General features: G+C 52.8%; 4 protein-coding genes across 4 annotated transcripts; 2 read left to right on the top strand and 2 right to left on the bottom strand.

Moving 5' to 3' along the window:
* Nucleotides 1–2,245: 2,245 nt before the first annotated feature.
* TRIREDRAFT_122242 (uncharacterized protein) lies at nt 2,246–3,588 on the top strand (the record flags this gene model as incomplete). The annotated part of the gene is made up of 2 exons (XM_006966047.1): nt 2,246–2,776; nt 2,850–3,588. Exons 1-2 carry the CDS (start codon nt 2,334–2,336, stop codon nt 3,586–3,588), a joined length of 1,182 nt encoding a protein of 393 aa, XP_006966109.1. The 5' UTR covers nt 2,246–2,333.
* A 572-nt stretch (nt 3,589–4,160) lies between these two features.
* On the bottom strand, nt 4,161–5,605 carry TRIREDRAFT_108145 (uncharacterized protein; the record flags this gene model as incomplete). The annotated part of the gene is made up of 6 exons (XM_006965924.1): nt 4,161–4,192; nt 4,267–4,404; nt 4,497–4,566; nt 4,659–4,975; nt 5,309–5,357; nt 5,423–5,605. The coding sequence occupies 6 exons, from the start codon at nt 5,603–5,605 to the stop codon at nt 4,161–4,163; spliced, it is 789 nt and encodes a 262-aa protein (XP_006965986.1).
* A 1,084-nt stretch (nt 5,606–6,689) lies between these two features.
* On the bottom strand, nt 6,690–9,369 carry TRIREDRAFT_108144 (uncharacterized protein; the record flags this gene model as incomplete). The annotated part of the gene is made up of 5 exons (XM_006965923.1): nt 6,690–7,208; nt 7,266–7,294; nt 7,352–8,152; nt 8,234–9,191; nt 9,253–9,369. 5 exons carry the CDS (start codon nt 9,367–9,369, stop codon nt 6,690–6,692), a joined length of 2,424 nt encoding a protein of 807 aa, XP_006965985.1.
* A 1,451-nt stretch (nt 9,370–10,820) lies between these two features.
* Nucleotides 10,821–12,520, top strand: TRIREDRAFT_108143 (uncharacterized protein; the record flags this gene model as incomplete). Its single annotated transcript, XM_006966046.1, has 6 exons — nt 10,821–11,138; nt 11,213–11,663; nt 11,757–11,776; nt 11,839–12,024; nt 12,118–12,322; nt 12,393–12,520. The coding sequence occupies 6 exons, from the start codon at nt 10,821–10,823 to the stop codon at nt 12,518–12,520; spliced, it is 1,308 nt and encodes a 435-aa protein (XP_006966108.1).
* Nucleotides 12,521–14,980: the final 2,460 nt, after the last annotated feature.

Below are 14,980 nucleotides of genomic sequence, written 5' to 3'. Positions count from 1 at the left end.
CCCTTGCTTTGCATGTGGCGTTCTGAGACAAGATTCTGGTGTTGTTTGAGGTCTGTTTGGGTGCGCTAATGCGGCTCTTGGGCGTGGGTATAAGAATGAACGATGCCGCTATGGTGATGGATTTGGGGGTGCTGCTGTCTCGTGTTGTGCCTTACTCCATGCGGCGACAAGGATTAACACAAGGATATCTGAGTATCGACTTTATAACATGAGTCGAGGTAACTTGTCAGCTCCGAAAGACGTCTGGCTGGAGTGCTGTTGATGCTTGATGTGGTTACGTGATGTCGTCTTCGTGTCTGCGTGAGCAAATCACGACCTGGTCCTACTCACGCACTGCTCCCTACCCTACACTGGAGCTGGCTCTTGCTTAGTAATACGCATAACAGTCACTCTGTACCTAAGCATACCTCCAAGGTTCTGACTTGTTGACTTCTCGCACACAGAAATCGCATCTTTTCCTTTCAAACTGCTTCTCCGCCCGACGTCGTTCCTCAAACAGGCTGATCCCTGTCATATGCTCTTCTCACCACTCGATTCAGCCTCACATTCTTATCGAGCTTTGGCTGCTGGAGCTACCGGCGCAGCTTGCAGGGTCCTATGCGGAGCCAACCAGAGAAGCGACGGTTCACTTCTGCAGCCAGGGTCTTTGCTTTTAGCTCGCGACGGTTTTGTGAGCTACAGATGGCGGTAAAAAAGAGAACAAGAGGATACGAGTACTGAATGGCCCTATGGAGAGCTTGCATTGCGTCTGTGGAGAGTCCTCGCCAGGCAGCATTTTGGGAGCCGAAGAGGAGATGGTGGTGGAGCGGGTGTCTGAAGGATGACTGAGGCGGGAGAGCCTGAGGACAGGGAGTTGGACCAGAAACCAAGAAGCATTGTGTGGTTGAGTCTCTATCACTGATGCCAACGGCAGCACTCGCAACTCGTCTCGAATCCTCTTCTCGGAACCGAGACAGAAGCCAGGACCGCTCTTCGACCGCTCTTCCTTCGACGGCCGCGATAGGCGTGGCAGACGCGGACAGGGCATCAACAGTTGAGCGACAAGCGACGGTAACCCAGTCTCGCCTAGTCGCCCGGGCCAGTTGTGCTGCTAGACAGGCTGTGTCGCTGATCGCTCAACTTGCGACTTGCGTTACCACCAGCAGCTGTGCCGCGGTCTCCTCTCATTTCCACAATTATTCCTCCGTCTTATTCGACGGCCATATTAAAGGTTGTTCCCGATTTAGACCAGCATTGACGCAGTTGCGAGTTCCGCGCCATGACGGAGCCCAGAGAGTGAGGGGACGGAAAGGCGGGATACGGATGTCCTGATTGATACGTGAGAGGCGCTGTTGCAGTCAGGCATCAAGCGCAGAGGCCGTGCTGTTGATTTGTCACGGACAGGCAAGCGGCTTGTGACGTCCAGCAGACGAAGCGATGCCGTCTCGTTTGGCGGGGCTTGAGCATCCTATTCATGCCGTGTCGTCTTTGTTTGGCAACCGTTGCAGAAGGGTTCACATTCAGGGCACCCCAACGTGCGGCTGCGGCTGCGCTTGTGGCATGGGCAAGCCAGGGCAGCAAGGGCACCGATCTGGTGGCTTGAGCTATGTATTACCTGATGTCAGGGTTTTGCTCGAATCTGCTTCGTTGACGATTCTAGGGGCCCATCACAGCAACTCCTCGCGGGCGACTGCTGTGCGTAACTGCCACCTATATACACACATGTGCGCGAGCGATGGGCTCTGAATCACCACAGCAGCAGAATCTCGTTTCCGCACCTCTCCTGCATAGGAGCTGACGCCCTTCCGCACCCCCTGTCGTTTGGCCAGGTTCACACTGGTTGGTGGTCGGATGGATCTAGGATCTATTTGCTGTTAGCGTCTTGCAGCTATTCAGCTCGACCAAGCTATCCAATCCCACGAGACGACGTCCTGCAACAATGGCACCTCTTCACACGGCACCCATGTCATGCTACAGCCAAGCTTGATGAGCTAGCAGAGGTGTTAGCTTGAGGCTGAATGGAGCGGAGGATGGAGGATGCAGTCGTGCCATTTGCCGATGCTCTGTAGCAAAGCCGCTGGGCAGCTACGATGCATCAGGGCCCCGGGGTCTAAGAGGCATGGCTGCAGTAGCTCAGGCATATTCTGCGCTCTCTTCGTCTGGGCCGGTCCGCTGGTGCTATTGCTGGTGCAATAAAACCAATTGATAGGGCTCCCCCAACAGATCAAAGCCTTCTTCCCCTTCTTCTTCTTCCTGCTCCTTCTTGTGCTCAGCATTTGGCGAAGCCAGCTTCCGAGCCGTGACGTTGTCTCTTGGTGCCCAAATCGCGATACCCCTCCTGAAGACTGGCCATCATGAACAAGGCAACAAGTGTTTATGCCGCTGCCCTTGCGGCTCTCCTGGCCGTTGCTGATGCTCGCAACCTGCACCAGCTTCCCAGGGCAACTCCTGCCTCGGACTATGCCATCGACGGCTTCTCCCCCAAGCCGACTGGACTGCCCAACTTTCCGTTCCACAAGGCTATCCAACGCCGAGCTGGCTCCACGTCCAGCATCGACACGGTCTATGTTGCGCCTGACAACACCTGCGGCTTCATTTCCGGCCTTGCTGGCGCAGGATACACGTGCGGTGGCGGCGCGACTTGTGTCTTCTTCACCTCGTCCACTGCCCCGGGACATGTCGCCTGTTGTAACACCGAGGAATGCAATGCCAGAAACGTCTGCATCGACTACAATGGCTACTATAGCCAGAGCAAGTGTAACAATGGCTGTGCAGTTGATACCTTTACTCTCAAGTGGTATGTCTTTCACTCATTCGTCATATAAAACCCAGCCGTCTGGGGGCTTATGACTAACATACATCGTCAACAGCACCAACTCGGCGCTGCCGTACTGCAACACGATCTCCTTCCCGGGAGACATTATGGACGTCTTCTGCAACAATGTTGACATCACGGAGGTCCAGGCTGCGCTGACCACCTACCGTGGCCAGGCTTCCAGGAAATTCACTCCTCTGCCGTTGGACGGCGGTGCTTCTACCACCACCGACTCAACTTCCACCACTCCATCACCAACTACTAGTGAGACTACTTCTAGCCCGGAACCGACTACCACCACCGGAGGCGGAGGTGGAGGAGGCGGTGGTGGCGGCGGCGGCTCCTCGAACACGGGTGCCATTGTGGGAGGCGTCGTCGGAGGTGTTGGCGGTCTCGGTCTGATTGGTCTCGCCGCCTTCTTCCTCCTCCGCCGCAACAAGGCCAAGTCCGGCACGCACGAGCCGGTGTCCCAGGTGCCCCCTACCTACCAGTCTCCTCCGGTGCAGCAGACGCCTCAGGGATACTACGACCCCAAGTTTGCCGCGGCCGTCGGACAGCAGCAATATCCGCCGCAGCAGTACCCTCCTCAGCAGGGATACTACACCTCGCCCGAAGGCCACACCATTTCTCCCGTCGACCCGCGATACAGCACTGCTCCGTCAAGTACCAGCCCGGTGCCCTCCGGCGGCTACGCTGCTCCCGCGGCGCCTGGGCCTTACCAGCCGCAGGAGAATGTGATTCACGAGGCGCCGGCGCAGTCGGACAACCACGGCCAGATGCACGAGCTTGCTTAGATAGCGGCCGTGATTCAACGTCGTGGATGATGAAAAACGCTTGATACCAATTTATACAAGAAGAAAAACATGAAAAAACATGTGAGATGAGAGAAAGGAAGCAAATAGGAGTCAAGTCGGGCGTTGTGGGGTTTGTTTTTGCCTTTTGTGGCCGGAGTTGACTGGGAGCTCTCTGGGCATTTTTCTTGGTATATATATTCATTTTGTTGACGGCAGAGAAGGGTGCCGGTGGCGGCTAATGGTATTGAGCATGAGGTGATGTTGGTTGCTTGCGAGGGACAACGGTGCTTCTTGTCTGCTCGCGTTGTCTGACAGGATTCTGGAGAAGCCTCAATGCTCGATTGGATATGTACATTGGCCGATCTTGAAGTCGAAGCAGTCTCGATAGAGTTAACATATCATTGTACAAATTCTCATCTGCAGCTATCTGAATATTGCAAATAGCCATGGTCAAAGTTCCATCCAGTGAATCGACAACATTGCGGCGAGCAAACGAGAGAAGCTCCTCGTGTGTGAGGACGTCGACATATCAAAGGGCGTCCTGAAAGAGAAAACAGCCAACTCAGTCGACCTCACGACATGTACTCGTCCAGAAACTTTTGCACTGCAATACCCAAAGGTCAGTCACACCACAGCCGTCGTGATTCAAAAGGGGGGAATTTCGCGTTTGATAAATACCTTCAGTCTCGAGATTCTTCCACATCTCCAGCAGCGCTGCCTTTTCGAGGTTCAACAAGGGGCCCGGTCCGGGCTCCATGTGTTCCGCGACGTAGTCGGACAAGGCAGTCAGGTCGTTGACAATCTCGACCGTGGCACCTTTACATAGCAGTGACTTGTGGTCAGCTCATCAGGTCACTTCAGGGGGGGATAAACCCCAGAGGGGGGGAGGAAGGGGGAGTGTGACTTACCGACGGCCTGCTGTAGGTTCTGCAACGAGTCTTGCGTGTTGTCTTGCGTATTTTGCTGATCTACAAGCTTCTACACACAAATCCTTCAGTCCAGTCCAAACACACATTTCCCCAAAAAAAGGAGAAAGAAAAAAGAAAGAAAAAAAGAAGGATAGAACGAACCTTTACCGCTTCCAAAGCATTCATGTCGTCCTGGAAATGCTCTTCCGCATATTGCTGCTCACGCTCATGGCACTTTCTCAACCGTTCGACCGTCTGATCACTGTCCAAGGTCACGTCTTTGAAGCGCTTGAGGCTCAACTCTGTTTGGGTCACGCTGTCAATGGCCTCTGTGAGGATGTCGGCTGAGCCATCGGCGGAGTCGGATAATGCTCTGAGGCGCTCGAGGCGGTCGCGGATGGTTTGCTGGACTTGGTAACGGAGGGTGTCGTTGTTTGATTCGTCGCCGTAGAGGCGGGCGAGGGCGTCGAAAATTTCATCTGTGGTTTACTGTGAGATGATTGTTGATGGTGGGTGAGATGATAGAGGGGGATGAAAAGGAGGAGGAGGAGGAAGAGGAAGAGGAGATAAGGGTGATTGGGGAGAGCTTCTTCTCACCGTAGTCTTCTTCGGCTGTGGCTGATAGTTGAACAAGGGTTTTGCAGATGTCTCTGACCGAGCGGTATCCGTACTAAACACCTTGAAATTCAGAAGTGTATCCAAAGGCTGAGCTAAGAGAACACCTATTGCTTGCCTCGAGGTCCTTCGATCGGTCAAAGATCTTATGTCCTGTGTTAGCACGGCAGATAACTATTGTGCCATCAAGTTGGTACCTACAGAGAAAAAGTCTTTTATAAGAGGCGAGATGATGTCGACATATATCTAAGAAAAGACCATGGTTTCAGCCCAACAGTCAACGGCATCAAAAGAGGGAAGTGCTGAGATACCTCCATGTGACCCAAGTCAGAAAACCCAAAACGTTGATCGAACATCTGGTCACAGTACGGCAAGTTCTCGGTTGCCTGGGTCGCTTCTTTGAGTTTGGCAAAGTTTGGTCCGTGGCAGACGAAGTCTGAGTTGTTATTCACCAACAAGCCCCTTGGGCTGAGGAAAGAGTTGTCGAATGCCATTCTCTGAGGCTGTTTTCGGAGTTTGTGCTTTGGAGGGGAATTGGGAAGAAGATGGATCGGAGCTGCTGAGTCTGAGCGAGTTGAGAGTTATATTTGGCTGAGATGGATCGCCTTTATATGATGGAAAAAATGAGGGCAAACCTGTGTGGCAGACATGAGCGTCTGAAGCAGAGTGACGCAGCCGACTAGAGAGGCTCTCCTATTCTCCTGGGGCGGCCACGATAGAGCACACCTGTGCTCTTCCATCAAGCCCCCCTACCTCATTGAATCGCTCAATTCCGTTCCCACACTAATCAGTTATGAGACATGACGTCTCTCCTGCCGCGTGTTATCTAGTTGCAGCAGAGATGTGCTTCCAGCATGCAGCTGAGACCTGCATTGCATATACCCATGGCTCCGTATGGTGGCAAAAGGAGGGGAAGACGGCGGCCAAGAGACGCCACTCGAGTGCATCCTGTCATGGCTGGCTGATGTGGAACATTGGATGAGGAGAGAGCGTCAATCTTGATAACGGTACGTAATGGAAAGAACACGATGGGATGATGGTTGAGGTTCAAGCTGACCGGATAGAAAACGAGGGGTTGGGGTTTACGTTTCCAGTCCTTCGAATGCAAGATGTCCTCGGGCGATGATGTAGCATATTGACAAAGTACAGGCTTCTTATCAACCGCCTCAGCTGGCAAGAGCTGAGTGTGATGGCACGAAGAATCCTTGAGGCGAGGGAGTATTTGCAGTCAGCCAAGAATGAACGTATCCCGATTCATCTCCGCCACAGCGTCGACGGGATGCTTGGAGTAGAATTATACGAGTACTCTCATGAAATAGCAGTTCATGTATAGCATGCAATCAGCGGCCCAAAGTTTTAATCATGACTTTTCAGGATTTGGAAGGTGGCTGTAACATCATTCGTGATCCGAGTATGAGACCACCAGTTATCACCGAATGTAGTCAGTCTCTTGACAGTCAGGCACATTGCCGACAGAAGCATACTCGACTCTAAGCAGCCAGTCTACAGGGTCAAGCTGTATCCGGTTTTGATAACCCCTAACCTCTTCTGTAGACGCTCACGGAAAGCATTCTGAACCTAGGACTGCTCATGGCCTCCTCCAGGCCGCCGCTGGGGGTCATATCGAACATGTCCCTTCCAGTGCAAATCAACGCCCACCAACCTACTCAAGTCCACATCCTCCGGGTTCAGCAACTTGATCTTCCACTGCGTGAACGGTGTAGGCTCAGCATGATTCTTTGTCTCAAAGATAGGATCATCCCTCGTCTCGCCCCTTGTCCCATCTGCCTTGAGCTCGTACGAGCACCGACGCGTCTGGGGAAGACTCGCAAAGCGCAAGATCTCACCCCTTTGGACATCCTGGTAGATGCCGGACGTGGTGATTTGCAGCTGAACAATCACCATGCCGTCTGCGCTCTTGGTAGCGGAGGGATTGGGGAGAGCGCCCCTGAGGGTGGGATCCAGGCCGCTCAGGCGGTAGTGGTTACCTCCGTAGAAGGATCCTGCGAGGGCTTCCTCGGGGCTTAGAGTGAAGCTGCCGGTGTGTGTCTCGCTTTTGAGGCCTTGGACGAGCATCTGGCCGAAATTGAGGGGAAGCTGCCAAGTTGTTAGCCACGGTGCCATCTTGTGTCAAGGTTGTAAGTGAAAGCATACATCTTCGCTCACGTCAGGGTACGAAAAGTCTACCATATCAGTCAGCAAGCCTTTCAAAGAATCAAAGAGGAACAGAGGTCATTTACCTTGAAAGTCGCTCGGATACTGCTCATCGATCGTCTCCATATCTTTAGATATCTGGTAGAGATCGCTCTCGTACTCCTCAATAGGCTTGGTAGAATCAGGGACAATCTTGCTGTCCTCAAGAGCCCAGTACCGATATGCCCAGATCATGTTCTGCAACTCAATCACAACGCCCGTCCTCAGCGCCATGAGCCTATCATAGAGCTTGGCTTCAGCTTCGCGGTAGATGTCCTCTTGACCCTCAAACTCATCCAGCAGGCTCTGGAGATCTGTCACCTGCTTGTTACAGCGGACGACTTCCATCTGGGCCTGAACGTACTCGTAGCCGGCCTTGATTGCCTCGGCCTGGGCCTGGGCCAGCTGTTTGCCGTTGATGGCGTGTTTACGCAGAGCAAGCTGGTATTCAGCTGCGCCCTCAATCTCGTTGTCCAGGGCAAACTTCATCTGCTTGTCCGACTCAAGAATCCAGGTGTCCCATGCTGCCATGGTGACGATTGCTGCAGAGTCTGCATCGCCCTGAGTCGTGCCTGTAATGTCTGCAATGGAGGGAATGTCGACGGTAGGGTCGATCCCGAGGTCCTTGATCGCATCTACCATGTCTGATACGGACGGGTAGAGCGTGTCCAGGGCCTCGACCACCTCCTTGAGTCTCTCCAGCGTTCCAGAGGTCACCTCTGCTGCAACTTGGTCGGCAATTTCTTCTGCTTCTTCAACAGCTTCCACCGCGCCGTTTACGGCTTCCCCTGCCTGGCCGACTCCGGCTGGGTCGCCGATACACATTACCGCAATATTGACGGCAAAGGCTGGAGACCAATGATCAGTCTTGATACAGGTAGAGAGACGACTCGCAGGAGCTTGATGATATGAGGACCGACTCGACTTACTGATGATGGCCTTGAAGATCTGCCAGATAGCCTGGTACTTCTGCTCAATCTTCCACTTCTCGACTCCCGACTCAAAGTCTATCTGCGCCAACTTCAAGTGTCCGTTATCCAGTGTAAACTGTTGGCCGCAGCTAGAAGCTGTCTGGGTAGCGCTGTGGTACTTGTCATAGGCCGATTGACACAGATTACCCTGCATTGTCTGGTTCGCAATAGCCTCATCCAGCATCTTCCTCCACGCCTCGATCTGCACCTCCAGCGACTGCGACCTGTCCTGGTAATGGTTGTACAGGTCCTGGAAGCTCGTTGCAGCAGTCAATGCCTGCTCCATGGTCTCCTTATACTGGTCCAATACCAGCACAGGGGCATATGTCATGTCTTTGCCCGCTATGACCCGGCCCGCAAGCTGCTGGCCCAGCGCCACGGCCTGTGTGTTGAGCATCTGGTACGACTTTTGGTTCTCCGTGATGGTCGCCACGTACGAGCAGATGGAGATGGCAATGGAACTGTTCTTCCAGAACTGGGCCAGCGCGATGCGCAGCTCCGTCTCGAGGCTGGCCTGCAGCTCGGCATGGTTGTCATCGGGATACTTCTTCTGGTAATCGAGAAGCACTTCCCCATCGTCGAAGACGATAACCACCCCGACATTGTCGGTACCTGGTCCCAGGTTGAGCACCTGTGGTTCGGAATCCCCTGTGCAGACCGAGATCGGCTGGTCCAGCACCGGTGCGTAGATGGAAATGGCGCTGGTGGCCGCATCGCCAGGGGGGACTCGCAAAGTGACGGGCTGATCCGCCGTCAGAACACGGGAGATGATCTGGACGATGCCGTTCTTGGCTGGACTTATGGTGATGTCTTTGTTCATGAAGGCAAGGACATCGGCGTAGATGTACAAGTTGTGCATGCCGTCCTCGAGGGCCTCTGAAGCGTCCAGAAAGACTCCGCGGTGGATTGCAATGTTCTGCCAACAGTGTCAGACCTGAAGCATACACACTTTTGAATATTTCGGTACATGTACTCACCGCGCCACCGCTGCCCACAGTATCATCTGCTTGCAGAGGAATAGAGGCTACAGCATCCGAGCTGGCGTACTTCTGCCACTCGGCCGGGCCGCTGGGTTGAGGTGCGATGTTGGCCATGATGTCGATGGTTGATGGAACGAATCAGAAAGACAAGTTGTTTTTTACAATGTGATAGGAGTTTGTATGGAGTGTAAGTGACGGAATAACTTGAAGAAGCTTCCAAGTATCCTCTTGATGCTCTAGATGGTTATCGATTCATGCAACAATCCGTTTGAGATCTGTTAAAAACTCAACCCCGGACTGACATGTGTGACATAATCTAGCCAGTCTCCGATGCCTTGCAGCGACGTTCCGGGTGGCGATGAGGTTGAAAAGACAAGTGTGAAGCCACTGCTGTCAGCCTGAATCAATGTTGCATAAGTGGACACGACTCCAGCCAGGTAGGCCCCCCAGAGGCTGTCGAGACGGCATCACGGCCCCCAAGACTGCCGCGCCACTATGAGGGGGAGCTGCAAGGCAAGATGACTGCGTGTGGAGAGCAACGGTCTTGTTAGCAGGGTCAATCATTGATCGTGTCTCGGACCCTTTAGACACCTGAGTCATGATGGCTACGTGTATTGCAGTTGTACGCTGATATGGGCCGTACGTGGCTGGCTGAAGTGTAAAACAGGTGAGGTAATGGAAACTGAAGAGCAGCGCGGCAGAGCCTTTCCATGCTGCATGTTTCACATCATGATATACACAGTAGCTGAGGACGGCCCATTGTGAGCTGATTTGGCGATGGGGTCACCGAGCATCGTGGCTTGACGCGCATCCGAATAGGGGCAATACGGGGCAGAGTTTGAAGAGAGAAGGGATCCTTTTCACACCTCTTGCAGCTCGATGACCTCAACCAGTTTCCACCCGGAGACATTGATGTAGTTGACGCGGCTCCGGCTGCCGCTGTAGCCTCCGCCAGTCAAACTTACAGTATGTGACACTCAGGTCTCCTCCCACCGTTACTCATTACCAGATCCATCTACAGCCGTGAGACTGGCATATGCGAGTTACCTGAAGCTCACTGTGAGTTGTCAAGCTGCGGCTTCTCCCTGCATACCGGGTATGCCCGTCTGCGTGCCATCCCTGCCATGCACCACACTGCACACTCACGATAAAGGACGGCACGAGCTGAAACAACAGCCGCCCGGCTTGCATATGCTGTCATCCTGTGAGGGAGCACAGCAGAGCGGAGAAAGAGGGGTTGCACTTTTGGCAGCTTGATGGCGTCCGCCAAGTATGCGTGACGAAAAGCAAGACGGTAGAGACGAGAGAGAGAGGGGGAGAGAGAGAGAGAGGCAACCTTTGATCGGCGCGGTTGTTGCAAGACAGCTTCTCTGTAGAGCACTTGGGGTAATTGCAAGAGAAAGATCGTGGCGAAAGGCTTGTAACTGAAAAGGAAGATAAATAGAAGAGGCTGACCTCTGATCTCGAATTCGTCTTATCCCGCAGTCATCAGCACAGAGATAGAACACCCTTTTCCTCTAACATTGCCTCCAACGCGTGCAACAACTCCCCTTTCATCCTCAATCATGACTACCTACTTTGATCCAACCAAGCCCATTGACGACGAAACCGTCTGGTTTCCTCGGGGCATGCTCATTGATAAAAAAACGCAGAAGCTGAGGCCCGGGCCGCATGTCCCAAGATCCGGTTATGATGATGATGGCGACCAGATCTTCATCCTCGAAAAGGGCCAAATGCACGCGCTCTGCAGATTTCTGTGGACGGGAAAGCTGCTCCCAACCGATCGCGATCAATATGTTCGCTATCTGGGGCTTGTCGATACGTCTGTGATCAGCAAGGCAGTGTGGTCCGAGATTGACAACCTGATTGGCACTTATACAAAGGTCCGTTGACACAACCCTGCCGGTTGAGATGAAACCCTGCTGACGGTACCATCTTGTTCGGTAATGAACAAAAGATCTCCAAGGACTGCACAGAGTTCAAGGACGAGACCTGGGACAAACTCACCGTTCTCGCTGGCGTCATCAAGACATATTCCGCCATCGCCGGCGGAACGGGAACGAGCTCCTACTATCAAGCCATGCTGGAATGGGTCGGGCAGTACAACGATGAGAAGAATAAGACTGATCCAGACCAGAGCGTGCTTGACGAGCTGTCCGAGAGCATCAAGTCCGCCATTGACGACGAGCAAAAGAAGATCACGCTCATCCAGGAACAGGTCAGCAAGGCCCTGGAAGCCCTGAGCACATTCCACGATAACTGCAAGGTCTACGAGACTACGATCCAGGGAGATGAGAAGTCCCTGCAGGAGCTTTTGGACAAAGAAGGCAACAATGTCGACCAATTGCAGGCCCAGATTGACGCGGACAGGGCCGATATCAAGGACGCTCAGACGAGAATCGACGAAGGTAAAAGTCCCGTGTTACGTCGTTACTAGCAGCCATTGGAATCGCTGTGACTGACTTGACCAAATGTTGGCAGATCACGCAACGATTCAACAGACTGCGTATTACGTCTGGATGTAGGTTGACACCCGATTCTTTGCCTTCTGGTAAGTCTTTCAAGAAGACAAGCTGACGAGAGACCGTTTTGCCGTACGAATACAGCGTCCCCATTGGAACTATTGCTGGCGCCGTCATCGCAAGTCAGGCCGAAGACGACATTGAAAGGCTGGAGAAGAAGATCAAGGACACCCAGGCGGCTCTGGCAGCAGACGAAGCGAAGCTGTTTGCCGCCAAGACCTTGCAGGCAGACATCACATCCATGAGGGTGAGTCGCAGCAATCCAAGCCACGGTCCTCTTTTGACAGAAAGACCCAAGAAGACTGACTAAAAGGGGGCTTTCATCCTCTCGTTATTCTAGGGCCAAGTCACGGACCTCCTCGACATTATTGCGCCTGCAATTGTTACGCTCGAGGCGCTCCAGGGGGCCTGGGCGGGAATGGGCGCCGACTTGCAGACGCTCTACGACTTGTTTGCCGACAGCGCCGACAGCATTCCGCCGATGCTTCTCGAGAAGCGGCAGCTCGAGACGATTGTCGAGGCGTGGAACGATTTGAAGGAATACTGTATGTGTCTCCTTTGCCTCCTCCTCTTTTTGACACGTTCGCCATGTGGGCTAACACACAGTTACTGCAGCTGGGAGGTACATTGAAAACTCCTTCATGAGCGAGGAGCCGAAGAAGCAGACTATGCAGGATTGGCTCGATGATGCGAAGAAGTACTTGGGGGAGGCCAAGCGTCAGCGTGCCCTGAAGATGAATTAAGCGTCTTCCTTGCCATTTGGGACCTTGCCATCCGAGAGACAAGGCTGTGTCCTGTTGATATTTCACGTTTCCAGCTGAGAGCTCGGGGGGGAACAGGGGAGCTGATGTACAAGGGGCCTTTGTGGCGGCATTTGAGGGGATGTGTCTGTCTGGATGCAGCTGCGTTCTGGACGCTTCTGTGTAGATGCAGGCCTTCGGGTTGCCTCATTTCGTTCGTCCACTCTGTCTGGTACCTACCAGGTGTTTACTCCATTCATTTCGTCAGTCTATCATTAAATGGAGAAAGAAGCCACCTTACATTATCCGGCCTTTCTGTGATTCCGCCATAGCCATATCAAGCCCTCACGTACCTTGAGGTCCAGGTAGGAATCGATCCATGCATTATAGTAGTAGGTTGATGCGCGAAATAGGTAGGGTACAACTATGACTGGCAGGGAGACGCTGACATGTGAAAATGCTTCGATCGCCTCTGTGGGGGTACGTGTATGGGCATGGTTCAGAGTAAGTTACTACTGTAGGTCTTGATGAGGAGATCAGGCACAGTCAGACGGCCAATGTAACTATGAACCCCCTATCGTAGGGGCGCAGAGTGACGAGATGCAGCTTCAGCTTGTAGATGAGGTGAGCGATTGGCTGGATGATGGAATCTCCCTGGTCAAGTCGAATCGTTGCGTACGATTGCGGACAGGTATTCTAACTAAGGAGCAGATTGTGTTCCATCTCTTGGGGAGTTGGTCCGTTGGCCCGAAGGTGGGCGTGGATGCGGAGTAGGGAGATAGAGTAACACCAGGTCAGCAGCAACGCCGAATAGCATAACCCTGTGTATAATTACAGGTGGATAGATGGAATAATGGCATACGAGGTTGTCGGCATGAATGATTTTCATAATAATAATGAACTACTGAAATGCGATATGATTCAAGTTAGAGATGCAATCACTATAGGAGTCGAAAACAGGTCATTCCGATTGATTCAACGTCTTACTCGAGCGCCTCATCCTCTTGTCCGAGAGACACTGAGAGGCTCAATTCGAGCAACATCCACAGCAAATCTCGGCTCTGTCGGAGCTGGTAAAAGACTGATTCAAGGCTCTGATACCTGGTATTACTCTATAGTCATTTATCGATTCCGGCACGTACTGTACCAAAAGTGCTGTGGGCATTGATGAACATGAAGATACAAGTACTGTAGGTAATGAGCACGGTTGTGGAAGATGGAAGCCAAGGCGAGAAAAGTACCGGATACCATCATCTCCTGCTGCATTACTGCTATTTAGTATGGACAACGGCTCCCCTCTCGGAGTATCAAGTACATCTTGTATCATCAATGTTCGGCATAAATGGAGATTCCCATCCGGCGGTTGAAGCGTCTCCATGCGGAGAAATAATTGGAGACGAGCTGCCCTATCAAGATTCTCCCGCTTGGCATCAATCAAAAACCCGTCCATTCATTGATTACTGACGATTTTTAGTCTCTCTTTTCCCTTTCAATTTTGAGGGGCACCATGGGGGTGGTCGCTTAGTACTAGCTCGTGACGTCGTTGCATCTGTTATTGTTGCACTGAGATTCTGCAGCATCTGCCCTCTGTTACAGCAAGGCGATTTAGTACCATAATCTGAGAGTCTCGACAGTTTTGCTGGCAGCAGAGATAATGTGGCCTTGTGACCCGGGGCTGAAGTAGCCCTTGTGCCCTATAGTATTCACAATCACAGACTCGGGCTCAAATCAACCTAGTCGCTCAAGATTTCCAGACGGGAGCTATTCTACTTTTGCCACGCACAGCATCATCGTGACAATGGCTCAGGGCTGTCACGAGGCCTGAAGCTGGCGTTGAGGCGGTACAACTACCTACCTTAGTAATACCTAAAGAGGTACTCATAACTGGCAGCCTGCCCTGAAGTACTTGGAAACGAGAAGAAGTTGGAAGGCACGCAGGACCAGTGGATCACCAGCCTCCTTCCGTGGATGTCAATTTCCGACTATCTCGACCATCTTCTCTCTCCTACTATACCTACTACTACCTTACCTGAACCCTTAGTACTTGATCTCCTCCATCTTTTCTTCTTCTTCTTCTTCCCCTCCTTTCCGTCAACCCTCACCCTTCTTCAACTGGCGACACCGATTCGTGGCAGCTCAGCTCAGCCCGCTTTATCTAGCGTCGCTCACGGCACAAAAGAACACCGCGCACGCAAATTTCAAATCAAACCATACCTACCAGAGACCAGACGTTACCAGAACCCGACCCGACCAAAGGCCAGACCAGACCAAGGCGAAATTCGCTCCCTCTCCGAAGCGCTCACCCCCGAACATCCCCTCGTCCGAAGCCACCACTCCAACCACTCCAACTCGCCGCATTTCCGATCCACTTGACGTGACGCCAGATCGTTCTTCCTCTCGCTCCTCTGTCCCGCAACCCACAGGGCCGAAGCAAACGTTGCTATTTGCCGCTTCTCCTCTCAC

The sequence above is a fragment of the Trichoderma reesei genome (genome assembly GCF_000167675.1).
Source record: "Trichoderma reesei QM6a unplaced genomic scaffold TRIREscaffold_11, whole genome shotgun sequence".
Lineage (NCBI taxonomy): Eukaryota > Fungi > Ascomycota > Sordariomycetes > Hypocreales > Hypocreaceae > Trichoderma > Trichoderma reesei.
This window is presented reverse-complemented; position numbering and strand designations above follow the sequence as displayed.